Source organism: Oryzias latipes, chromosome 15 (assembly GCF_002234675.1).
Source record: "Oryzias latipes chromosome 15, ASM223467v1".
In the NCBI taxonomy this organism is placed as follows: domain Eukaryota; kingdom Metazoa; phylum Chordata; class Actinopteri; order Beloniformes; family Adrianichthyidae; genus Oryzias; species Oryzias latipes.
In genome coordinates, this window is record NC_019873.2 from 20,937,235 (window position 1) to 20,963,370 (window position 26,136).

Sequence of the window (26,136 nt, forward strand, 5' to 3'; positions counted from 1 at the left end):
TATTTCTACCTTTGAGGACCACATCCTCCTGCATAGACCTTCATCTTCGGGGAAGTGAAATGTGAGATGTGTACTTTCAGGTTTCTGCATGGATCTGAATAGCGCACTTTTCCCCAGGTCCTTGGCCGCTGGCCTCTATCTCCAACTCTCCCTTACAGTAATGAAGCCTGCCTTTAAGGAATGGGGTGCAGGCAGTGAGGCATCACAGATTAGGTCAGTGGAATGGCTAGTGGGCTGAGCATGATGGATGAGGGCTAGAATGAGTTTCTGCTGTGGCTGGATTGTGAAATCTTTTCATTGTCACCGATGGGCCTATGAGAGTCTGAGGAATAAGGGAGCAAGTGTCAGAAATGCCCTTCCAGTCCAAGCTCTTCTTCAGTTTCTCCCTACTCTGTTCACACAGTCGATCCCTTATCTACCCCAAAAATGTCACTGTTAAAGTTAAACTAGTTCTTTTAGGAAGGCAGTGCTGTTAAAGAACTTTAATGCTATTTACACACCGGGTAAGCGTTCAAGAACGTGCTAAACGGGCATTCTTGAACGTGCTTTTAGTGTGTTCATACCGGACTGTTGCTTCCTGATTCAAGCGCATGTACAGCTGGAAGAGGCTTGCTGTCAATCTCATGAATCTTGCTCCAGGCTTCTTCTTTCACAGCTCTATTCCGATATATGAAAGACTTAGCGTCATAGAATTCTAATCGGGGTGCAAAATATAGTTATTCATTTCTCGTCTTTGGTCAATTTTCTAACGGTTGGCACTTTCGTATTATGAAAAGGACGCTACCCATGGATGATTGGTCAAAGTACAACTGGTTAAGCTTTCAATAAGGATGATTTTTGTAAGTAGAGCCCAAAATTGACTTAAAAACTTGCCTAGCGACTAAAGAATGCAAGAGTTTTTAATTCAGAAGCTTGAAACACATGTATATGCTTGTTTACATAGTTCTCTTTGGAAGTGACCGCTTGAACGTGTGCTTCTGAACCCGGAGTGAACGTAGCATAAGAATTGCAAAACTGGCAATTAGCTCAGTTGAATTCATAAAAAAACTTGTGCTCTTTCGTACTCTCTTCTTTTCCTTTGATGCAGATAGAGTGGCTGCTTTCCCAGGGCGTGTGCAAAGGCGAGCGGGGTGGTGCTGGTGTTGGGGTGTCTTTATGGGAAGCGTTTGTGACCAGCGTGACAGCTGTGCTTGATGGATGGGCTGCCTCCATCTGGTTGCAGCGCATGTAATAAATATCCATGCTCGTGTTTGACCTCTCTCACTTACCAGACACATCTTTCACTTTTGGGACATCCAAGGGGGACTCACAGTTATGCTCTGCACTCTCCACTTGCTGGGATGTCGGGGATAGCGGCTCTGTTTATAGGCCACGGCCCAAGGGCAAAGAGTCAAAAAAATAGATAGCTGTAAACAATGCTTCCGCCGCCAGGAGAATTCTCCAGCATTCAATAACCTTTAACACCTCCTAAGCCTTCATCTCCCAGAGCTGGTTGCCGGGGCCCCCAGAATGCACTGCAGCTCTGCACAAACCGCCTCCATCCTTTGGCCAGTGATTTAGCTTGGCATCTAAGCATGGGTTAAAGGATCAAATGCCAGCATCTGTGCAAAACGGCAAAAAAAAAAAAAATACTGACCAAACAAAACCTGCTAGATTCTCTGCTCTGTTAAAAAATGTAATCATCTATCATATGGAGAAAGGTTATTGTTGAGGGCAAATGGATGAGCATTTTTTAAGGTCACATCGGCCTAGTTACGCTCTCACTACAGTTTTCTAACACGGATGGAGGAGACAGACATTTTCAGATGTTGTAGCTATTCCCAAATACAGTAGCTGGTGTGTTTGCCCTTAACAGTCACCCGCTGCATTCCTGCTCCACTCCTCTGTAATAGAAACAGATAGACACCCATTGGATTTTAATAAACTTGGATAATAATGAGGCTGAAAAGCCAAGTGAATTGTAAAGCAGAAGGCTAATGAAGTGCCTATGTGGGCAGTATGTGAGAAATAACCTATAACCTATTAAGAAACAGCCCAACTCCCTCAGCTTGAGTCTTGCCCCTGATTGAATTAGTGCACTCTTTAATTACTGAGCATCTAAGATGGGTGCTCTGAATTTAATTGAACTTTTTCATGCGTGCCGCTCCTCAGCCAAACAATTTATTCTGGGGGGAAAAAAGGAATAAAATTTTAAAATGAATTAACGGTCTTACTTTGTCTTTTTTTTCCCTCATTTTGGATTGATTTTTAGAACATTAGGACCAGAAATTTCCAAGCTGTGAAGAATCGAATTGCACAGCATTATTCACAATAACGCATATGTTATAATCGGAGGGAGAACTTACTTAAAATTCAATCCACTTTGGCATCATTATCATGTATCAACATAATAAATGAGCCCTTCAGAGCATGGTAATTATAATTTGATAAATCATCAGCAGAAAATTAACTGGATGTCAAAACATTCATTGGAAAGGATGATGAATGGAGGATGATTGTGGTGATGAATTGTGTTAATCTGCGCAGTATGAAGCCTGCGAAATGGCTAAGCAGCTCAAGATGGATGGGCCATAGAAGCTGCAAGGTCAGGACACACAACTGCAGAATGGAGGGAAGGAAAATAGAAGGGAATAAAACAGTGTAAAAAGGAAAAAGGACTATCTTTCTCTCTGCTCTCATAGCTATATTAGTCTTATTGCTACAGCAGTTCATTTTGCCAGGATTCAGGCTCTAGCTTTAACGGTCAATTCGGCCAGATTATATGTCTTATTGTTAACATTACAATATTCTTAATAATAATGGTTTTTGGAAGCCACATTTTGTCCTCAAAAACAAATGATTACTGTTTCTCTGGCATTGATTCCAGTCCAATGACGTGCCAAAAAGTCAACTTTCGCTGTCAGGTGAAGGCTGAGGGTATGACCATAAACCTGTCAGAAATTGTTTTACTCTCAATGTAAAGACCAAATGAATCTATGTTCATATTCACCTTATAAAAGATGAAAGTAATATTACAGCAAAGAGAAGTTAAAGGAGAGAGCGTAAGAGCGTATGTCCTGCAGGAAACTTTGATTTTTGACTCTTCGTGAAGTGATTTTGGCTTATTTATGTGAGCTCTGTGGAAAACTGAAAAGGTTGTTGGTCTTGAAACATGGAAGATTTGGGGCAAGAGGCCTGACTCTGGATTTACACTGGTCCCGTTGCGGTGCATCTCTGTTGCGGTGCATCTCTGTTGCGGTGCATCTCTGTTGCGATGCATCTCTGTTGCGTGGCATCTCTGTTGCAGTGCATCTCTGTTGCGTTGCATCTCTGTTGTGTGGCATCTCTGTTGTGGGGCATCTCTGTTGCGTTGCATCAGACCATCAGTTCTTTAACTTTTTTTCCGTTGCATTTCTGGTCTTACCTCACCCCCTCACCCTGCCTACTGGAGGAGTGGATGGTCCTGGCACCCCTGTGTCAAGTAGTTTGTCCCGCTCTCTTTGCACTTCTAAAACGTAAGCAATTAGGTCCCATCCCCCGTCTTCCCTCACTGAGTCCTTGTAAAATGCATGTTCTGTGTCATAAAGGATGTTATGTTATAAAAACTAAACTTTTGTCCACCATGGCAAAAATAGATGCCGATCTCATCACCGATGTTGAGGAGTGTTATCGCTGGGGCACGTCACCTTAATTCTAAAATAATATTTCATAAAGATTTATTTTAAAAGTATCCCGGACCTGTGTCCCGTTTCTCTGGGGAAGGATGTCAGACAATTCCGAATAATGCGTCAACACAATGGAGACGCAGCAAAGACGGTCCAGTGTAAATGAGCCTTAAGAAGCAACAACAACACAATCTTGGATAATACTTGTGCAAATCTTTTTGTTGTTTTGTTTGTTTTGTTCACCTCATCAGGAACCAATAGTGTTCTTTCAGAATAGTTAACAACAATACTGTGGTCTTGATTTAAAAGGTTTTAACATCAAATACATAAATATAACATGAATTTAAACCCATTAGCATATTATAGAGTATGTATGTACTTGCAACTGATATTTTCCTCGGTTTTTATTCCTTATTAATCAGTGCAGTGTGTTATCATTTGGTGAAAACAAGTATTTTATGATTTCAGTCTTTATAGTCTTTACATAGTGTTATATACTTCACTGACTATTTAACTGAGACTATGCTAATGGCTGAATGCTGCTATAAATGTGTACTAATAAATTTGAGGAAGGTTTAGCTGTTATATTTGTTCTTTGCCTTCCTCTTATTCAAATTTTGCATTTTTATATCATTGAAATGATAAAATTAGAGCTTCACTGATGACCATAGAGGCTTTTTCCACAAAGAAGAAAATCAAAACTAGGTGATTGATCTCAACATTTGACTTAGTAGAAGAAATCTCCTTTAATTAAATGTGTTTTGTAGGCATGCAGGATGTCCTGTTTTTTTCTTCTTTTTTTAAATAAGTGTTTCCATGACAAGAACTGGACTCCAGTTTGTTGTTATGGATGCTCGTTGCAGAACTTTTGCAAAGATACTTGTTCCTGTACAAACCCGGCCTTATGGCAGGAGATTTGCATCTCTAGACTTCATACCATCAATCATACATTCATTTCAGTCCAACTTTTTCATTTTTGTATCATTTCCAGATTTTAAATGTTAATCTCGTAAAGAACCTCAGACACTTCTTATCTTCCTGGCAGATTGACGTGTACAATGTAAAATGAACGTAGCACCATCACCTGGAACACAGTGCTTATGGAAAGGGGGAGAAAAAGAAAAAAATCACACCCCTTTTTCTGTGACTTCCATTTTCATTTGTGCGCTCTGTCCTCACTCTTTTCCATCTCTTTTTCTCTCTCCTGGAAGTTATCAACAGCCGTGTCAGGAGCCGTGTCACATCGAGGGAGAGAAACATGTCACACTGCCTCTTAACTTTCTGATTGCCTTAATGACACAGGATCTCATCATACAGCTGTCGTCTTTTCTGACACTACAATTACCCATAATTCCTTTCTGTCAGTCACAGTTTCAAAGTTAGACTTTTAGATCTTTTGAAGAGAGAGTAGCATTTACATTTGGAAGCTTGGTGAAAAAAGTCTTTATATATATATTCCGGTGCATTCTATAAGTCACATTCATGCTGATACTGCTTGTTTAAAGCAGGATTTTAGCTTAAATTTAAAACAATCAAACTATACACTTTAAAGCATCAAAGTTGATCATTTTTAATGAGACATTGAGAGTAATTAGTTATGACACTTTGGGTGATTTGGTACGTTTTTGCTCACAACAATTTTAGTTTAAGATGCAAAAACATTGACAGGAGTGTTCAGGGGAAAAAAGCATCTTATTTACCCACTGTCTCATATTAGATCCACACATTTAAAGGTGGTGTAATTGTTTTATAAATTAATAATTATTATCAAATTTTGCATTCTTTCAAAACAGTAAGTAGTCGTTTTTTTTTTTATAAATGAATAACAAAAGATGAGTTGTTCTCACCATAAAGCTTTAAAAATTAGCAAACCCTTTCCTGCCAAAAGTGTTGAGATTTCATGCAGGCAGCCATTTTGAAGTGAGCGGGAAAAGCCCTTCCACAGCCCCTAGTGGCTTGATGATGAACTACAGGGCAGAAAACATAGACCAAGTTACATTGTATTACCACCTGTTTCCTAATCACTTTTCATTGAAAGTGTTCGCTTGAATGCACGTTTCCGAGCCTGGTGTGAACGTAGCGTAACATTTTTCAAAGACCAGTTGTGTTTTTTATTTGCCATGTCTTCCACACACAGTTTATTTTAAAGACCGGACGTCTCACCACCTTCATACAGCAGAACCTCTCAGTTGCAGTAAAGCAGGAGATGTCCACCGCCCGGTCTTTTGAGTCCAGACTGAATTTACGCTCTGCAATATTGTACGGCTGGTTGATCGCATTTGAAGCAGATGTAAGTAAATTAATGTACATTTTTACCTAAAATGACCATACAAGTCTCTAACAGACAGTCTAAATATAGAAAATCAGGTTTTTAAGTAATTAAACTGAATGAAGGAGAAGAAAATTTCTTTGAGTAAATCGATTTTGAAAAATTGACAGAAAAGTTACTTTTTAGAATTGTTTTTACTTGTTTTCTGGGTTTTTTTCTCGTCCAAAATGTAGTTTTGTTGTTTGTATTCTTGGATGCTGTGTGCTAGAAAGTGGGCACAGTGTGTCACTCCTGACCGAGCCAGCTCAGTGCAAATGGTTCATTATCAGTCCCCATTTTACTCCATCATCTTTGATATTCTTATGCGCTCCCGGGGTTAAACAGTACATCTCCCAACCCTTTTTTCCCCCATCCCTCGAGTAAAGTGTTCTTCAAAGGTATATATTTCATTGCAAAATGACAGCCTCGACACTATAATTGACCTAAGAGCTTCCATCTTACTCGTTTGAAATTCTCTGTTGTAATGTGTGTCAACCAGATAAAATGATTTTCATCTCCACCTTTCTGCAGATTTCCATTTGCAAAGACAGCTGACTTGACTGACTGGCAGAGGCTCCGTTATTATTCTGTTTGAATGTGTGGCTTTGGGAGGGCGTGTTGCGTGTGGGGTGGGGTTTGTCTGTGTCAGGTGGTGGTCTCCACCGTTTAGACCGGGCTCTCTGATGTAAGGCCCCATAAATTAGGCTTTCAGATGACGGCGTTTGTGACAGTGTTGAGATTTGATTCTCTTTGTAGAAAACACTTTGCCCCATCTGACAAACTGTCTGGTCTGTCTGTCAATGTGTCACGGTTTTGTGGAGGCTAAATTAGTTTTAGGCTCTCATTAAATGTTCTAATGACTTTCGTAATGCTCATATTATTGAACAGGAAATTAACAGGAAGTAGAAAGTAATGTACATTTTAACCTTAATAGTGCTCAGTGAACACTTGCCAGTTATTAGAGCATTGCTGAAGAAAGTGCTTTTAATTTTTCTTGTAGAATGGAAACTGAAACCCAGATTTGGTAAAATGCAGAACAAGTTATGTTATTATGCATGTACATATGTTTTATGAAATAATTAGGATTATTGCAAACATTCAAATGGTTTCAGGCTCTTTCATTTGATTGTTTCTGCATTTAGCTTTATTATAAATGGAATACTTTAGGATTTTTTGCCATTTCTTTAATTACTCTGTCATTTTACTTTAGTATTTTATGCCTCCAAGATTTTGTGCATTCATCTCTGCATTTAATTAAAAAAAATGTTTAGACTGTATGATGAGAATATGATCTTAGTACATTGGCCCAGCTTCATAAATCCTCATAAAATCTAAATGTAACACTTACTCTTGAAATAGAAATCACAAATTTTTGTTTCCAATACAATAAAAATGACTCTAACTCATCAACATTCCTTAACTTTGAAATTACTTCCTTAAAATTGAACCAAAGGTTACATCGCTACCGATCGCCTTCAGAAAATTGTCAGCACTCAATAATGTAAATTAAATGGTATGTTGTTGCTTTTGTGCCCATCAAACTTTCATTTCTCGTGGAAAAAATGTATAAAATAGTCAAGTGGCATGTTGAAACTTTCCAGCAGTTAGTGGATGTTTTTTTTCATCAAGCAATTTGAAAGGTTTTCTATTATCAGGAGCATGAAGCAAAAATATTTTGACTCATTTTCATAATAACTGTTATTTCTAGATCCTAGCTTTTTCTTGTTTGCTGATTTGAGAAAAGATAGAGCAAAGATAAGTTAAAACATCTTAAAACCTGGTACAGTGCCGTGGATGCCTAAATATAAGATTCTAAATGTGATGGTTCACATTTAAAGACTAATTTTCTAATCAAACCGCTAACAATCACAATGAAGGTACATAACTGAAAAGCAATAGTGTGGAAATGTCAGCATTCCTTTTTTTTTTTTTTTTTTTTTTGGGGGGGGGGGGGGGGGGGTGTTAAACAAATGTGGCCCGTGTGTTTATTTTTCCTTTGTCCATGCCAACATAGTAGAGGCGAGCTTTGTGTGCTGCTGCAAAAAGACCTCAGCAAAGCGGCACTTTTGGAAGGTAAAGATGGGCGGCTAAAACATGCTCAAACAGAAGGTCCAGTCCTACTCAGGTTCACTGGTAAGCCTGTTGGACATCAGCTTTGTTCTTCTCATAGGCTCATTATTAGTGGCCTGACGCGGTTGTCCCCTCGCATGTTCCTCTTGTACTTCAGCCGGGCCAATTCGATGGCCTAAGTGCTCAAATTGAGCCATTTTGTCTCACTTTGAAACAAAGTAGGGCCTATTATATGTGTTTGTGTGTGTGTGTTTTTGTTTTAGATCCAGGCCCCCCCCTCCTTTTTTCCCCCTTCCACGTTGGCCTTGGTCTGTGTAGGTTGTCAATGCCCCCTGCCTTTCTTTGCTCTTAAGTTTGAAGCGCTAGCTTTGTGAAGGGGTCAGTGTTTCCACTCCAGCAGTGTCAGCTTCAATCTGGGGCGATTTGGTGTGAAATGTGTGCCATGGTGTGGGGGCTTGCAGGTCAAAGCCTCAGTAATTGATGTTGCTTATTCATCTGCTTTTCCTTGTCTACTCCCACCACAGCTCAGCGGCCTTTTTTATTTGTCTAAATTGTTTGAAGATTTACTGTAGGTCTTAGGTCTCTGAGAAGCATTCCCCTGCTGCACTTTGTCTGTGTTCCGACCTAGCAGGGGGTTCAGCGCCGAACCGCACAATGGTTGCCGCACAAAAGAGGCTTTCCTCAACACAAGGCTTGGAGGACATAGCATAGCATGATACTGAGCACCGGGGGACATACAATGGCTTTGGCACAAAGGGGGCTTCTCTTAAAACAGGACTCAGAGGACATCTAGCATGACAAGCAGGGCAGCCCTCACTGTAATTAGCCATGGAGCCAGTTTGGCCAGTGGCCTCATGAAATCAATAAATTGAAAAAAACCAAAACAAAAGGAAGGCGTGAAAGTTATTGACCATCAGTCGGTACTGGGATGATGTCGATTTTCAAGAAAATGTGTTATTAGTTAAAGATGTGGCACCGCACGGATCTGCAAGCAGCATTTAAAAAAAATTTTTTTAAAAACCCCATCCCTTCTGATCTGCTGATCTCTCCCTTCTGGTCAGTTCATGGGAGAAGCAGAACCTGGTTGATGAAGTGCGGGATGAAACGCTGGATCTGTTTAACCACAGAGAGGAACATAATGATGGAGCCACGTTTAATCTGGCCCTCTAGCATGTCAGGCGGCAGCATGGGTGGTATGTCCTCCAGGGCCTTTGAAGAGGGCCGATTTAGTGAACAGATTTGGATCATTACACAAGAAAGAACACTTCATAAGTACCGAAGTGAGTTGGAGAAATGACGGTTAATGATGTTGACAGCAATTCACCTCTGCCGAATTATAGAAAGATTTGACTCAACTTGCCTTCTTTAATGAGCATCACTCTGTAAAGGTAATGGGCCAGCAGTGAGACGGGGAGAAAGGGCAAGGAGGGGAGACAATGTGGAAAAAAGGGTGGAATTTCTTTTAATCCTTTATTCAATGCCTTCCACAGCAGCTTGTGGTTTCAACTGGGCAGTGAGGATGTCGAGTAACCCCTCTTTATACTGCCTAGTTTAAGTGGAGCAGCATCTCTACTCAGTTCAAAAGTTTCCTTTGGTGTTGGTAACGTAAAAACTGTGATGTTGCTTTATGAATTTTTCTTATGAGACCTCACCAAAGTCTTCCTTTTGAAATCAGGAAAATGGTAGAGCAATTACTACCCTGCATTGTTTTATGTAGAGTTATTAACCTCACAGGTGGTTTGGCAAAGATTTTTACTCCGGATGTTCTTCCTACCACAAGCCTGTATTTTTTCTGGGATGGGGACCGGCACAGAGGGGACCTAGACTTGGGTACCTTTGGCTATATAGTTAGGCAAAGGCAGCAAGGGTCTTGCCCAAGGAACCACACCAGAGAAAACTCATTACTCCCTCTGGGAATTGAACCCTGAGTTCCTTTGTGCAAGTCCAGCACCAAACAACTGCGTCAATTATTTAAAGACTGAATTATAGCGTGTTTCTGATCATTTTTACCTTTGCGAGTGCAATCAATTAAGATTTAATAAATAACTTTACCCTTTGATTCCAGAGCTGTAGCTCCATTGTTGACGTTCTTTAACCGTTAGCGCAATTAACAGAATTCCAATAGATTCGGAAGCTGCTTTGTGACTTTATACATACTTTATGAACATAAATCTATTTTTATCCACATCAGAATCAATTTGAATAATGTTAACAACGTAAACAGTCGAAGAGTTAAGCTAGTTCAAGAGCAGGGGTGGAGCTACGGGGGGACAAAGGGGGGTCAACTCCAACCCCCCACTTCACAGTAAAAAACTTTGCCTCCACCAATTTTTGAGTCAATAGTAGTATTAATATTGTCTAAGATTTAAAACATGGCCAATACAAGCTTCTTTAAGCAATAGAACATTGGCTAAAATACTTGCTATTTTAATATTAATAGCAATAATAAATCTGGGGCTGGAAGCTAGCAAACGAGCGTGTAAAAAGATGGGTGATGGGAAGTGGGGGTGGGGTTGCTCCAACAGTTTCAGAAGCAAATTTCTGTACTGCTCTCTGCAAAGACTTTGCAGAAACTAAACAACAAAGGTTTTTTTATTTTATTTTTGTGTGTGTTTCTGTTAAGTACAGCTTATTCGTAATGAAAAGACCACTAAGAAAGCTATTACAGTAGACCAAGAGATGATCGGATTGGGGGCTCGAGTGGCCCTTTTGTTTTGTGTTTATTTGCATCTGCATTTTTGCACTTTTATTTATAGGTATGTGCTTTATTCCTCCCAAAAATAGATTTTTTAAAATTCTGTAACATTATAATTTCAGTGTTTTCAAATATCAAACACCTTGTCAGTGTTTATATGATGATGTATAGATTGTTCTTCCAATAAACATCTGTTATTCATGATATGTTTTGATGCATGTTGTTTAAATATCATGCAGCTTGGATCAAAAGAGCCCATTTACATTCCTAAAAGAACAAGCACGCTGGTTCAGGCCTGCAGCTTGTTTGCTATTTCTAATCCAGCATGTTTATGCGAAACTTTGTGACAAAAACCTCAACTGACAGTGTGACAGTTGATTTGCAGTTCTATTTTTTTCTACTTCCTTTCAACTGTCATCCCATCAAAGTAATATATCTGTCGATGTCTTTAAGTGTCTGGCGCTGAATGATAAATCTGTACATCCAAACTGGGATTCAGTGCAAATTATTCATCGACAGAGATGTCACCAAGAATGTAACATTTGAATTAAAATGATGGCATTCGGTATCAAACTGCCTTATGTGGTGACATGTCCTATTATCTCATTTTGCTGTGTAAGACAGGACGAAAACAACAATGAAGAGCAGAGGAACCATCCCAAAGGTCAAATCAATAGTTTTGTTGTTTGTCAGATTGTCTTTATTCTTCTATCTGGCACATTTCCATGTCACTCATGGATCCTATTAATACCTACGAGTTTATTTGAAATAAGTTACTCTATGCTTTTTTTATTCACTTTTAAGGAATTGCAAGCTTCAGAAGTTCAGGTAAACTATGTGGGAAATGAAGTTTCATGTTGACATCAGTTTAAAGTCTTTCCCTTTATTCATACATTTATTCTTTATTCTACTTCTGGCCTGTAGCACACCTCGACTGCATATTCTTTTTACAATTCTTCTTTCCTAGTGCACCTTTGAACCTAAATTTCACCCCCGCCACATTCTCATAATGTGCATGCACCCAGTGAAAATGAATTCAAATGAGCCAATGATGATGTAAAAAAAATAGCCAACAAGAAAAAAGGAAAACTAAACAGGATCTATGGTACGGCAGACATTTTAGTCAATGTTCACACAACATGCCAAAACTCTAACTTCAGTTTGAGTAATCTTAAGGTAATTTCACACACACACACGCCACAAGTCTACAACCACAACTGAGGTTCTGTTGACCTTTGGCGCCAGGAAAAAGCCACCATGTTGACTTCAAAAAAAAAAAATCTACAATAGTACCAGCTACACGTATAAACTCCCCTTATTTTGTAGCTCCTGGAGTATCATTGGGAAGCTACTTGGGAAAAATGTTGGAATTAGAAGTTTGTAGATTTTGAACAGCATTTGCGTACCAAGATTGCAAAAGTGGTGTTTTTTCTGTTGCTCGCACATTTTAACCTGCAAATTGTGTAACTGTAATACTTGAGTCTTTGGCTCATGCTGAATGAAACAATATGGTATATGACATGAGCATACTAGGAATGTGGGCGTGGTTAACAAAAAAAAATCTTAGTTGCCAAGGAAATCTGAAAGTTTACTTTTGCTGATTCGTTTAAAAACGACATGAACTTGTTTTTCACCGCTAGTTGATAAAACTGGAAAAAAAGTTTATTTTTCATGAATTAGTCGGGTGCAGCTTTGACTAGGGTGGGAGGGGCTGAGGAAGGGGGGGGGGCTTAAAGGGGGTAATGGGGAGTCAGGTTGCACTTTATTTGCAGCTTTGATTCTGTTTACTTCTGAGTTTGTTGAATAATTTGTGCAGACTTGGAAGCAATAGCAGAAAAAGTATAGAGAACAATACCTAAATTGACAAGAACTCTTGTCTAATTATCATTTATCCACTTGTAATTCATGCTAAATTATGTTTTATCTTTTTGAAGCACTGCGGAACACTATTCTTTGTGTGTGTGCATGTGTCACTTAGGAGACGCTGGTGTACCTGACACTCAGTGAGCCACTTAATAATATGCTCCAAAGGCAGCTAATTATACCACAATAAAGGCTTGATGAAAGCAATCCGGCAGGCTGCTGAATGAGTGATGGCACCGTTATTCTGCACAAGTTGGAACTTTATCCCAAACTCTTGTCTTTCCACTTTGCATGTAAAGCATGATATATTGTTGTAAGGGTCATCGTGTTTGGTTTTATGCAAACACCTGACTACAAAAGAGGTCTCTTTCTCAAGTGATTTTGATCACCCCCCAAAGCTAGGATATCCCTATTAAGAATTACACTTGTAGTGTTCGTAGGGTTGGAATTTGTTACATGTGTCATTGCATTTTCCCCCGGAAGAGCATCGATTTGTCAACGGGAAAAGCTAGACCGCTCACTGGGCTTCCAGATTTCCTCCTGCTCCTACAAATGTTCCAGGCAGGCTGGTGTTGTCTAGTTATGAGGTTCTGTACAGAAAAGAGGCAGGAACGTAGCTGACACATTCCACCCCAGGGCCTGGGGAGGGGGTAGATGGGTAATCTGACATCGGGCGAGCCCGAGCACCAGCAGCGCGCGGCATCAACATCAGCGCTAGACTGCTTTCGAAACTTTTTAATTAGCACTAATTACCTTTGCAGGAAAATGTTGAGGCTTGAAAGGATTTGTGTCAGCAAGTGGGAGATCAAAGATTGTGGTGCTGTGCATTTTAATCTGAACACTGAGGGGTAAAAGGTAGCTGTTTGTGCGTTAGAGAGGGTTAGAGGGGGAAAATCCTCCCAGGTGGTCCGTGAGTAGTCTGTCTCCAGTAATGCTGTCTACCCATCACACCGCAGGTCCTGTCGCATTTCAACATTTTCCGCTAATACATAGAAATGAACTTTCGTTTTTGTCTGGCTGAACGGAATCACGGCTGTCTTTCGCTTTGCCGATTTCCCCTCTACCTGCGTGCCTGCATTCCTCAGCATCAGCGCGTGCACACGCACACTCGTCTGCTTGATCAGACTGACAGGCTTTTCATAGAGGTTGTTTTTAATGCATGCCTGGACATCACTGTGGCAGGGTCATCCATCAGACATCAAGACAACATCGATCATTTGCCATGAAGAGAGCGCGGAGTAGTGATTATTTGCTATTAGGTGGATGCTGAAGCATACAAATGGCTGGCAGTTGACAGTTGAACTGAGTCTAACGTAATGCGAGTTGGCTCCCCCTCTCAGGGAAATGTTGACAAGCACAGAGCCTGAACACTGTAATGACAGAGTGCACAAACAGACAGTGAACTCGGATTCTCGCTCAGACATCACAGCCTGTGTCATTTGGTGCTTTTTTTGGTTTAATTGAATGGATTTTTAAAAAGATTATCTTCAAAATAAAAGCTTCCTTAAATATATACACTATTTAAATGTGTCCATAAATGCAAAAGAACTTCTCTGAAGTGTACCGACTGCTGGTTGATTGACCCTTTAAAGGTAATTTTACAGCTTGTATTAGAGGCATGTGCTCGTTTGTGTTGCATTGATGTGCTCACTGACTTAGATGCCACAAAGCGAATTGATTTTCAGCTCCTGTTCACTGAGAGAGGAGGGTGTTTGTCATGAGAATAGACAACCAATCTTTCAGCACAAACATTCACAAGACACATGACTGGACAGTGAGCACAGTCCAGGGATTGAGGGGAGGGAATGATTGCACAGCCTCTGATGGATTTTTCTATGATGTGTATTATGATTTTCAAGTGTTGGACAAGGTAAACAGCTGCCACTCTGTCTGGCAATGTAACAAGAAAGCAGGTAAATCGGAAAAAATGAACATTTCTGCAGTGATCGTTGTTCATTTTCTACAGCTGGGTCAAAGGAAGACTGAGGGACCCCATCCCCAAAAGAAGCTGACCACTTTGAATGTGTAACATCCAGAGACATTTATAAAGGACAAAATCTCTGACGCCACTCAATGGATTCTATATGGCAACAATAAAGCATGAAGTGGGAGGGGCACTTGGACCACGGTTTTCTTCGCCCACCTCAACAACATACCTGAAATTGTGGGACAAAATAAAATTTGGATCTCATTTTGGTTCACTATTGCTCAACCCATCTACCGATAAAATAAGTCAATTTCATCTATAACTGTTAATTTGAGCCCTAAAATGTGTATCATTTGAAAAAAACAAAACAATATGCACCCAAAAGATGCTTGAAACCAAATGTAGTGATTAATCTTTATTTCTGTTTCTTCCTTTGGCTTCTTCATTTGAACCACTACTAAAAGTATGGACGATATAAATTATAATGCCTATAGACAGCTAGCAAAGTTGCCGAACAAAGTGAAATAACTCCGTCCATCTTTACTTATTGACCAAATTATGAACAACAAAACATCTTCCTTTATAAATTACCTCAACATGAAACGATGGGTCTGTGCTCTCTAGTTTTCATATGATGCATATAGTTTTTTTTTATCTAAACAGCTCGTTAAATATTGTTTTTTAAAACAAGTTTTAAAATTTGATCGAGGTTACCAGAATAGAAATATTTTGATAGAACTTAACAAAACAAAAATAATCATTATATCATTTAAAAGGTAATAAAATGGTACATGCAGGAAATGTTTATTTTTGGTGGATAAATTGACTGAAAAAAGTCTATGGAGATTTTTTCTCTTCTGTAACCTGCCTCTAGTGGTTATTTTTTGAACTGCAACATTTGATATTTTCTGGTTTGGATAAAATTCAGAATTGGAAGGTTCAGGCTTGGTCGCTCCAAGGTTCATTCGTCAAGTGTGGCGACTCAGCACAACTTAGATTAAACAAGTGAACCCCGGTCGTTCTGATTTATCATGCAAATGGGTTCTCTGTAGATGGAGGAGGAGAAATGACGTCAGCCCTGGAAGTTACGAGTAGCAGCCCAGAGCAAGTTAAGGAGTGAATTACCAAAATCTTTGACAATAACTGAAAGGTAAACATGATGTAGTGAGCTATCAATAGATGATTGTTATGGCTTACTGGCTGCTTGAGATGTTCTTCGTCATGCTTTTTAGTTTTTGATTTTTTTTCAAAGATACTTTACTGTCCCCAACATTTTTCAGTCGGTTTGGTCAACTTTAGTCTTTTATTGCATACTAGATGTGGTGTTGGTGACAAAGTAACAAATTATTGTAATTTCATTACTTTTGACAATAAAGGAGGACCGTCATGAAATACAATTCAATTTTTGGTAGTTAAATTACAATTACTAGACTATATACTACTTTGTTACTCATGTTTTGGTTCATGGAAACCTTATAGGTGACTAACGTGTTTCTGCCAGGTAAAGGAAAAACAATAGAGATTAATAAAAACAAAAAAAAAAACACAGTTATTGACTCATGCGCACTAATGCAAGCAAGGTTGGAGAATGTTTAAAATAAGATGGAAATATGGACGTGGACGGATTTGTAAGGGCATTCGGCAACTGGAGATATTCCGATTATTTCCAAACTGTTGAAAAGAAAGGTAAAAGCATTTCGGTTAAATGCAAGTGATGTCCTGCTTTCCACAGTGTCAACAGGCATCATGTCCAAACACTTGGCAAGATCCCACTGCCACACAAAGCTTGTGGGGAAAGATGTCCATGACCGAAGCTGAAAAATATTGTCAATTTTTCATACTGCTGTCTGAATTCTAATAAAGCCAGGTTATATCATGAGCCATGTTCATACTTTTCACAAAGTTGTGGCTTAAAAAAAGTTAAGTGACTATAGGGAATCTTGTTTGCATAAGCGTTTCTCTCTTGAGAATTTGCATGTGAGTGGAAAAAGGTAAAGTATCGAGTAGTGAAATACTTTTTAAAAAAATTCATGAGTAAAGTAATGTCATTACAATTTCATCCAGTAACTGAAATAAGTAATTAACCCAACACTGACTAGATGAGGCTTTATATTTTAATAGCAATCTCCACATCGTTCAAACTGATTTCACAAATCTTTATTAGAAGGACAGTAAACTAACTTTCACCTGCATTAGTATTCCTCCTAACATGAATAATTTGGGAATGGTCTGGTGCAGGCAAGGGAAATTCGAGCAGGAACAAAGAGGACATGCTCACTTGAGCAATTGAGGTCCAAAACGAGATCTTCACGCTCCATTCTGCCTTCCATGTCATTCTTCAATGTGACATAAGCAACTGTCTTCTACCTCTCCGTTAGGTCGTTGCTAGAGCTTAATTTTCATCCCAGGACAAACTGGGGTCAAGCAAGGCTTATGAGGCTGAAGCTGACAGGGATGTCTGTCAAGTCCTTATCCCCCTGCCGGGGTTGGCCCGCGGTCATTAATCAGAGAGGGATTTGAGGTGCAAAGGGAAGCACCGGGGCAGGTACGCTGACCTCAGTACAGTGGCTTTGATTTGTCAGTTTTTTGCTCTGTGTGTGTGTTTGAGGGGGGACTTTAAATTGATAGGATCAGGCTTGTCTTATTCACAGAGCTCCCAGCCCCTCTGCCAGCACTAATGACACTGAGAGGGAGAATATTAACCTCACGCACTCAGCAGGAACGTCCACGGGGGTCGTCTGTAACTCCGATATTGCGGCAGCATTATCACTCACAGAGCTGGTTTTCCGTTTTTGTCTGACACTCTGCGATTTCTACATTTTCAAATACCAAACCTGCTCTCCTCACATCATTATCCCTAATAGAGTTCAATAATGAGTAGAATTATTCAACTTTTTAATCACAACAAACGGCCAGTTCTGCGTCTTCGATACCTTCTCTGTTCAGTTTACTTTCTACTAAACATAATTTTGTTTAGCAAATGATGTCTGTGGAGTAAAAGGCCACAATCAGTTGAACTTTTTTTTTCTTTATCAAACATGTTGATGCTTTATATTAGGAGTAAGCATGGAGCCAAATTCAAAACAGATTAGAGTGAACCCACATAAAAAGGGAGATTTGCTGGCAGCGCTGAGTGCACTCTAATGATTTGCATTGCCATTAATAGTAATTTGCAGCTGCCTGGGAGGAGACATGTAATCCCCTTTCCATGTGTGAATTGACATGCATTCATAAAAGGCTATGTCTGTCCTGGATGTGTGATCTTTAAATGACTGCCACCTGAGGCCTGGCAATGCAGAGACGGGGCGTGCTGTTGAACTAAACCAGGCCTGAGAAGCGAGATCTGTGGATTAGATGGACCCACACAATGACTTTCTAATTCAAATGTGCACACACAAAGGCCTCACACTGTAGCTGGAGGGAAGGGAGCTGGAACAGACCTGATCTGAGCTTTGTGGAGTTTGTGGGAGGGATGCATGAAGGGTTACAGGGCACACTTTCTGTGCAGATAATGTCATTTCATATAAGCTAATTCTGATAAGGTTTTGATGTTTTATTTGGAGATTTATGGGTTACTGTTTAAATAATTTGTTACATTTTTTTTACTACAGTCGGAACAGGAGTAATGAACATTTCTGTAAGCAAATATGCCCAGGAGCCAAATGGGGTCTTTTTCTGCTTTTATATGTTTGTGAAAGCAGCTTGATGGAGAATGTCATGGTTCCAGAGAATTTAATGCCAACTAACAGATAACATACCAAAATATCGGGGCCTTATTTTTTAAACCCCCCCAAACTCTAAGCTATGGTTTATCAAAGACCCACTCTGATGAAAATTTGATTTTCTTTTGTGTGTTTTTAACATATTCTTGTGGCATTTTTCTAATGGTGGTGGACATATATCAAGAGAATTGAGCTCAAAATTGCATTTCTGATCATGTTTCCATTCAAATCATTGTGAATCAGGAGCAGATGAAAAATACATTTTGAAATAAATCATATTTGTGAGGTGGAAATTGCCTACATCAAGCTCCCTACTCTGAGCTCTAAGCAATAGGTAGGGGAAAGGAGGCGGGGTTACTCCTAGTCAATGGTCCCGCCCACAAGTCAAAGGTGAACTTCAAACAAACTAAGGCCGCTCTGCAGAAACTAAGTGCTAGATTTCGAAACACATTTTATTGGATATTGACTAAAAACAGCGTAATCATAATTGAAAGGCCATTGGGAACACTTTTACAATACATCAAAATATGATCAGAGTGGGACTTAAAAGACAAAAATTATGTTTAAGCTTTTTTTTTCACTTTACAAAAGTCATAACCAATTATTTTTAAAATAAGTTTTTAAACTACCATATTTTTTGGACTATAAGGTAAGTCGCTCTGGAGGATAAATGGCAGTAGCCAAAAGAATGCATAACAAAAGAAGAAATGAAATCATGTAAAATCTGCAGTTTTAAGAGGCATTTATTTCACAAAATCTGGAAACAAAAACTGACATTTTATTTTGAAAAGGCAAATCTTAAAAATATGCACGCTTCACTACCGTAACACTTCATAAAACTTAAGGAATCTAGTATATTAGCGCTATGTATAAACAATTATTCAGATAAAGAACATGCTAACAAGTCGGCTAAACTCGTTGCATCACTAAATCCATTCAATTCTTCATCCTCTGTGTCCCTTTAGAACAGGGGTGTCAAACTCATTTTCACCGAGGGCCACATCAGCATAGTGGCTGTCCTCAAAGGGCCAAATGTAACTTATACATGTAACTATATGTAATGAAAAATAAATGTAACTACTCCTTAATGTTAAATAACTCATTATTTATTCATTATAACATTTTAAAGGGACAATTACAGTTGCATAGAAAACATATGTTTACTTGTTACTGTAGCATAAATCCTTTGAAATTTTGTCCGCTTAGTAAAACCTACATCACTCCATTAATGAAGGATCAAACTGTCCAAGTGAATAAAGACAAACAACATAAAACTGAGCTAGAAAGAACACGTATTACACAGTCACGTGTAACTTTTTGTCTGCATACACACACAAGACCTCCAAACAATGAATAATTACCGCAACTACACATAAATAATATGTAATTAACTAAAGAAAATTTGTATTTTTAAGAAATTAAAAAATTCTCTCACGGGCCACATAAAATGACATGGCGGGCCATATTTGGCCCCCGGGCCTTGAGTTTGACACGTGTGCTTAAGAACAACCAGCGAAAGACTAAGTGGCGCTTCTTCTTCTGCGTTGCTGTCGGTAACAGATACTAATACACACCTACACTGCCATGTAAAGGTTGTTGCTATTTATTTTTATAAAATTCATCACATATAAGTCGCATCTCCTGCCAAACTGCAAAAAAAAAAAAAAACGGACTTATACTTAAAAAATACTTAATATTAATGACTCCTTTTAATATAAAAAATTGGTGGGTTTTATGCTTTTAGTTGAGACTCCAATGTGAATTCCCTATAGTTTGACTCACCACTCCATTTTTTTTTCTTTTTGCTTCATCCACTTTTACTAAAAGATTGACCAAAACAAATCCTGCACACAAGGATTGGTGAGGCCCCCACTTTTTTTTTTTTAACTATTCATATTGCCACCGTATCTTGACAGGCAATCTGTACCGAGTCCATTATGCACATCATTATGTGCATATGAAGAGCATCCTGGTCATAGGATTGGTCAATTCATCAGACATTTATCTGCTGCCCTCTGCACAGAATGACAGTCTGCCAGTCACTGTGCAGCACTGGACCTTCATGCATGCATGCATTTCTTTTTTCAAAGTGAAATCTAGAAGAGCACATCAGTCATTAGCGAATGCTACCCCCTTTGCTACAAGAGTAAAAGTATAGCTTGAATATTTCAGACGTTGCAACTTTATACGTATACTATGTCAGCAGGGGGCCAATGCCTTACAAATACAGTATACATCACCTTGAATGTATTTTAGGGCTTATCATTTACTTTGTTTCCAAAAGAACAATTGGAACAATTTTGGCAACAATTCCAAACACGGCAGCAAAAGCAAGAGTCTACAACTCTCCTAAAAGAGACAAAAGTGCTGTTCTTAATTTTTCATTTGTTGCCTGCGGATATCCGACATGACACCGGTGCACACCACTGCCAGGAGTGACTGACGTTTTAGCCAATAATGGTCGCGAGTTTTCTTCCTTCTGTTGTCAGCAGTGGTTTATCAATCACCGTGTCGGCTTCAGTATTAGTTTATTGATCTCCCAATGTCAGCGTCTCCTCTTCAGTGTCCTTGTCTGCTGTCTCCCGTCCTCCCCTTCTTTCCTGTGCCAAGCTAAAAATGACTTTATCTAGCCTCTGGACTCAGTAGACTGGATATTTGCAGATAATGGCGGTTTCAGCACGTACACGCACTGCTTAGGCAAGCTCCGATGCACAGACACTGATGCACGCAGTTATGTGTGATGTATAATGGTGGGCTTACACAGGCTAAGTGGTAGTCAAAGCGTAAAGACACCCCGTGTGAAGTATTAGCTCTGACAATGAGGCTGATCATAATTATCTTAACAAGGAGAAGATTCATTGCCTCACCTCGTTAAAGCTGCAGCCTCTTTATCTTCCTCTTTTGCTCGGTAGAGGTTTAGAAAATGGCCATTTAAGTTTCAAAATAGTCTAATTCAACGTTTTTGTAAAGAATGTATATACTTTTCATATATAAAAATATATATATGAACATATATGTGTGTGTGATCATCTATAATAAAGATGTTTATGCAGTGCTATTTGAGTGAATATAATTTTAACACAATAAAAGCTCATATATTGTAACCTCTTTGGCTGCTTGTACGTTTTGCCTCCCATATTATGAACTAAATATCAGCCTCAAGTCAACTTTTCTCATTAGTTTTATTAAAAGCAACTTTGTTCTTACAGATGGAAGGTACTTTTGCTGCAATGCCCAAACTTTACTTCCTCGAGCAGCAAATTTAAACAAGAAAGCTTCTACAAAGTAATGAAACCAGAGATGGAAGTCTGCAGAGGGAGCACAAAAGCTGGAATGTATTAGAAGTTCAATCCCTGCACTGTAGCTAATGCTGGATGGGACTTAGAGGCTCTCCCCTGGCTGTGAATTTAACTGATTAAATCAGCCAGTGCACGCAGTGGTGGTGACATGAAAACAACAATTAATAAGGCTCCCTCCTGAGCCACGCGGCTCCCTTTAACCGAGCAGCTAATAACATAACCCACAGGACTGCAGCCCATCATACAGACACACACACACACACACACACATTCAAATATGGACGCATACACAGGTGGCTGCAGTTTGTTTGCAGCCTTTTGTTCACAGTAAATGAAATAATTCCTTTTTAAAGTGCTGGGGGGTCATGCTTAGCTTCACATGAGCAAAGATTATTCCAGCAGATTAATGGCATGTTCTTCTGAATTCCCCGTCAGTGACATATTAGCTGAGATGAATAAATAGATAAATTGCATTTCATGTTTGTTGTTTTTAGCAAAATAGCTTTGACACATTTAAGTTTAGGTGCTATTTAAGATAACAGTGCATTTTGGATTAGTTCCAACAGTATGTATAATTATTTCAACAAAGAAAAAAATGTAAATTTTTTGAAACCTGATTGTATTTCCAGCTATGACAAAAACTATCTTATTTTTTTTACTAAATTAAATTAGGAGCAGAAGTGGTTTCAAGCATATTTCCATCAAAAGGCGTCAAGGGGGTTAATCTCAAATAAAACTGTTAAGAAAAAACACTGCACTGTGTTTTTTAAGATCAACTAAAGACAAATGTATCACAAACTGTAGCAACATTAATGATCTTGAGTTGTACTATATTGTGTGTGCTGTTTAATCCAACAAACCTGAATGATTGTGTTAATTTTTTTAAGTTTATGACTGTATGAATAGAACCAGTATACTTATAGGGCCTCCAGATGCAAAATCAACTTTTTTGAGCTTTTAAGTGTATTATAATGTTAGTTCCTCACAAAAAACAAAGCTGGATTTTGATCCATTCACACATTTCTGAGTATTCCTCTAAAAACCTGCCCTCTGAGCACCAGCCCCTCCCAATCCATGAAAATGAGCGGGTTCTCAAATTGTGATGTAACAAAGTGAGGAACAACCCCTTCAAGGAAGACTGTGCTACCAGCTCCGCCCCCAGGCTAACACAAACACCCACTTTCTCAGCAGACCTAGCTGTGATTTCATTTTATGTGCACAATATACACATCCATCTTTGCAAAAAGTTTGAATGGTGTTTGTTTTACGTGAAACGCAAACACGCTGCCGACTCTAGGTTGACATCATGAAATGGGCGGCACCCACAAGGAGAGGAAGCTGGTGCGTCCTAGATCAAGTCATCTTACATCAACAACTCTCCGGGTTGGAATATGAGCTGCGAAAAAAACTCATATTCATGAAAAAGTGTGTTCTAGATTGTGCCAAAGGTATACTATCATATATATGGATATAGATTTATCTGAAAGGCTTAAGAATTGCACGCTATAGGTCCTTTGAAACAGATTTTTGCCTGCATGTTTTTTTTTTTCTGTGGGTTTGCAAAGCAAAAATAAATGTAAAATCTAATCTGAAAACAAACCATCTGTTAGGCATTGACAGCAGTGGCAGGTAGGTCACTAAAAACCTTAACCAAACTACATCCAACCAACCAGATCATGGACAACAAACAAAGTATACGATGGTCAATTAAAAAAAGGTAAATATTAAAGTCAAAGCTTATTGAAATTCTGTGGCTAGACCTCACCAGAGCTTTGCAAAACCAAATAGACCCAAAATTGATTAAAGTGAAGCACCAATGAAGAGAAGAAATTAAGACAACAAATATTTTATAATTTTACGAGATATTTTAATGCTTCTTGTTGTGGGTATGTCAATTGTCTTTAACTTTGTTCATATCATATTTAAAACACACATTTCTGAAATCCTTTATCTCATTGGCGTAATCCTAATCTTCCTTAAAAACCCATTGTTTATACTTTGTTCCAATGCTTTCCTGCCTGTAGTTCACCATCAAGCCACTAGGGGCAGTAGAAGGGCATTTCCTGCTAATTTCAAAATGGCGACTTCTGTCAACACTTCTAGCGGGGAAAAAAGTTATTTTTCAAAACTTTATGATGAGAACAAGTCATGAACTGCTATTTGTATTTTGTTCTATTGAAAAAAAGTCTAAATTTGTAAAAAAATGAACTCTTTATAATACAGTTACACCATGTTAAAAATGTGTGCATCAAATTTGGTTTTTCTTCAACCAAAAGACCAAATATCCCAACAAATCATAACTGATACTATCTATTTTAAAAAATGACATTGCTTTTTTTTGTATATTTCATGAATGGGTTTAAAACATCGTAATTCCAATAAATTTGAATTTTTCTGTTAATTTGTTGCTATAGTGGGCTTTACAGGGTTAAAGTTATGTGCACAACTATGCAAACAGGACTTCTGACTGAAGGATCAATAAAATCATTTTAGTTCAGCCTAAACCCTGTCCTCTTTAAATATCAATGAATTCCATCAGGACGCCTTAACATGGCATGTTGACAGTGTGAGCGTTTGATGACGCTCCAAGGGAATCTTTCCGTCCTCCTAGCTCGCATGATTTTGTAAGGCCTGACCATAACTTCTCCTCACCACCCTCTGTCAATTGAACAAATGTGAATAAATGTGACAGACACTGGGAGTAAAAAAAAGCTAAGATGACCCCTCAACTCTTTAAATGTGTCACAAAAAAAAGCAGCGAGTCAAAAAAAAAAACATAAACGATAACCCCTTCCATGCATCACTAGCAAAAAAAAAAAGTTTCCCCTCCATTCCATCTGTGATTGCAAGTGTATTCCGGTGCCTCAGTGAAAATGATGGATGACAAGTTAAATTTGTGTCTGGGGAGTGAAGGTGAACTGTGACAGAGTGATTTGTCTTGGGAATGGAGGGTTAGGGTCAGGCGAAACTGGGCGCCTCAAGGCACAGGACATTGACAAATTCATCCTGCTTGCCGCATTTCTGAAGCCTTTTGTTTTGAATCCTGGCTACTCACAAGTGACCCCCATCCTTCATCCTGCCAGCCACTGAAGGATGCCTCACCATGCCAGGGGAGCTCAGCACCACTAATTCTTGTCATTCACTTCCCTGACAGCCCCAGACCCCAACTCTCCTGGTGTATGAAAGAGACTGAAAAATTTATTTCTGCACAATAACAGCTGACCAGATTTTGGAGCCATAACAGTTTTCTCCTTTCCTTATCATTACAGGTCACTGGCAGGCCTTAAAATGTTCACTGAGCTGGAAGAACTGGTCGTGGATAACAATCTGCTGGGAAATGACCTCCAGTTGCCCAGGTTACCCAACCTTCACACCCTTACACTTAATAAGAACCAAATATCCTTTTGAGAAAATCCCTCTGGTCAGGATATGTCGTAAATTTCTGAGTTATAAATTACATGCATCAGTTAGGAATTAATGGGTTTTTTAAGCTTTTGTTGTGGTAGCGGGACACTCCTCTTGTAGAGCCACAATTCTACAGGAAGCACTGTGAGCTGGAAAAGAGACTACAGGAACTTGGCTTTTGCACAAGTACTGGTTTTTGAACCACAGGGACCTCTAGTGGAATGTGATTCAACAGCCAGCATAACAGATCTGTTTCATTTGCAGAGAATGAAAGGGATTAAACCTGAGGCATAGTTAAGAAATACTATATATGTGTGCATATTTGCTGTGTTGTATTAGTTAAAAAAAAGAAAAATAAGAGAGATTTTCCAATTTGTATTATGCATATCAGAAAGACTCCAAATGCCTCAAACCTTTAATATTTTTTACTGTGATGCAGGCATTAATTGTATGTTCTCTGAACAGACCCGCTTTTCTTCTTTGCAGCGGTTGTAAACATCTTAAAAACCAGAGCATGCACACTTACTGCAAATTTAATACAGGGATTTCGCGACACTGCTTCTGATCAGTCAGAGAAGTGTGAACTTCCCTTCCAAACCTCAGAACAGGATCGGCAACGTGTCCTGTTTTCCTTTGGTTATGCAGATCCTGCTGGGTAACGAAGCCCCCACATACACACTCGCTCACTTCTAGAGTCAACATGAAAACTGGGACTCCTTGAAGTGTGCATCTGGGACTGTGTGCTGAGTTTGGTTGTGAAGTGGTCGGCACATGCTAATAGGCCAATTATGTACATCCTGCAGTGGCACGGTGCCATTTTAAAGCTCGAGCACCGCATTAGTGCAGTTGTATTTTGACACTTTGGGGCTCAATTTTCCAAGTGAATGTATTAGTGATGAATGCGCCTGCTTAGGGGCTGTTTGTTTTTTCCACATTTTCGCTAAAGTTTTCCACAGCATAGCTCCGAGAGGCACGGACTGTTTGAACCACAGGGCATCCATCATTTTGTCACTGCTCTGCACCCGGCCACCTAGGAAATGAAAGAGATTGAGAGAGAGTGAGTGCAGGAGCCAAATTGTGTCAGTGCCATATGCCAAAGCTTGCACCTTAAATTGCCCTTCTGTCTGCCCGGCCTCACAAAGCCACTGACTAGCCTCTTTGAGCACCTCGGTAAATTTGACAGTGATGTGTTTTAGTGTAGAC

At 39.2% G+C, this 26,136-nt stretch overlaps 1 protein-coding gene across 1 annotated transcript in view; it reads left to right on the plus strand.

The window, feature by feature from the left end:
- Positions 1-26,136, plus strand: part of lrmda (leucine rich melanocyte differentiation associated) — a 238,599-nt gene that overhangs the window by 128,136 nt on the left and 84,327 nt on the right. The window contains exon 3 of the mRNA XM_011484417.3: positions 24,798-24,924. Coding sequence (XP_011482719.1) covers positions 24,798-24,924 — 127 coding nt within the window. The remainder of the gene's footprint in view (positions 1-24,797; positions 24,925-26,136) is intronic.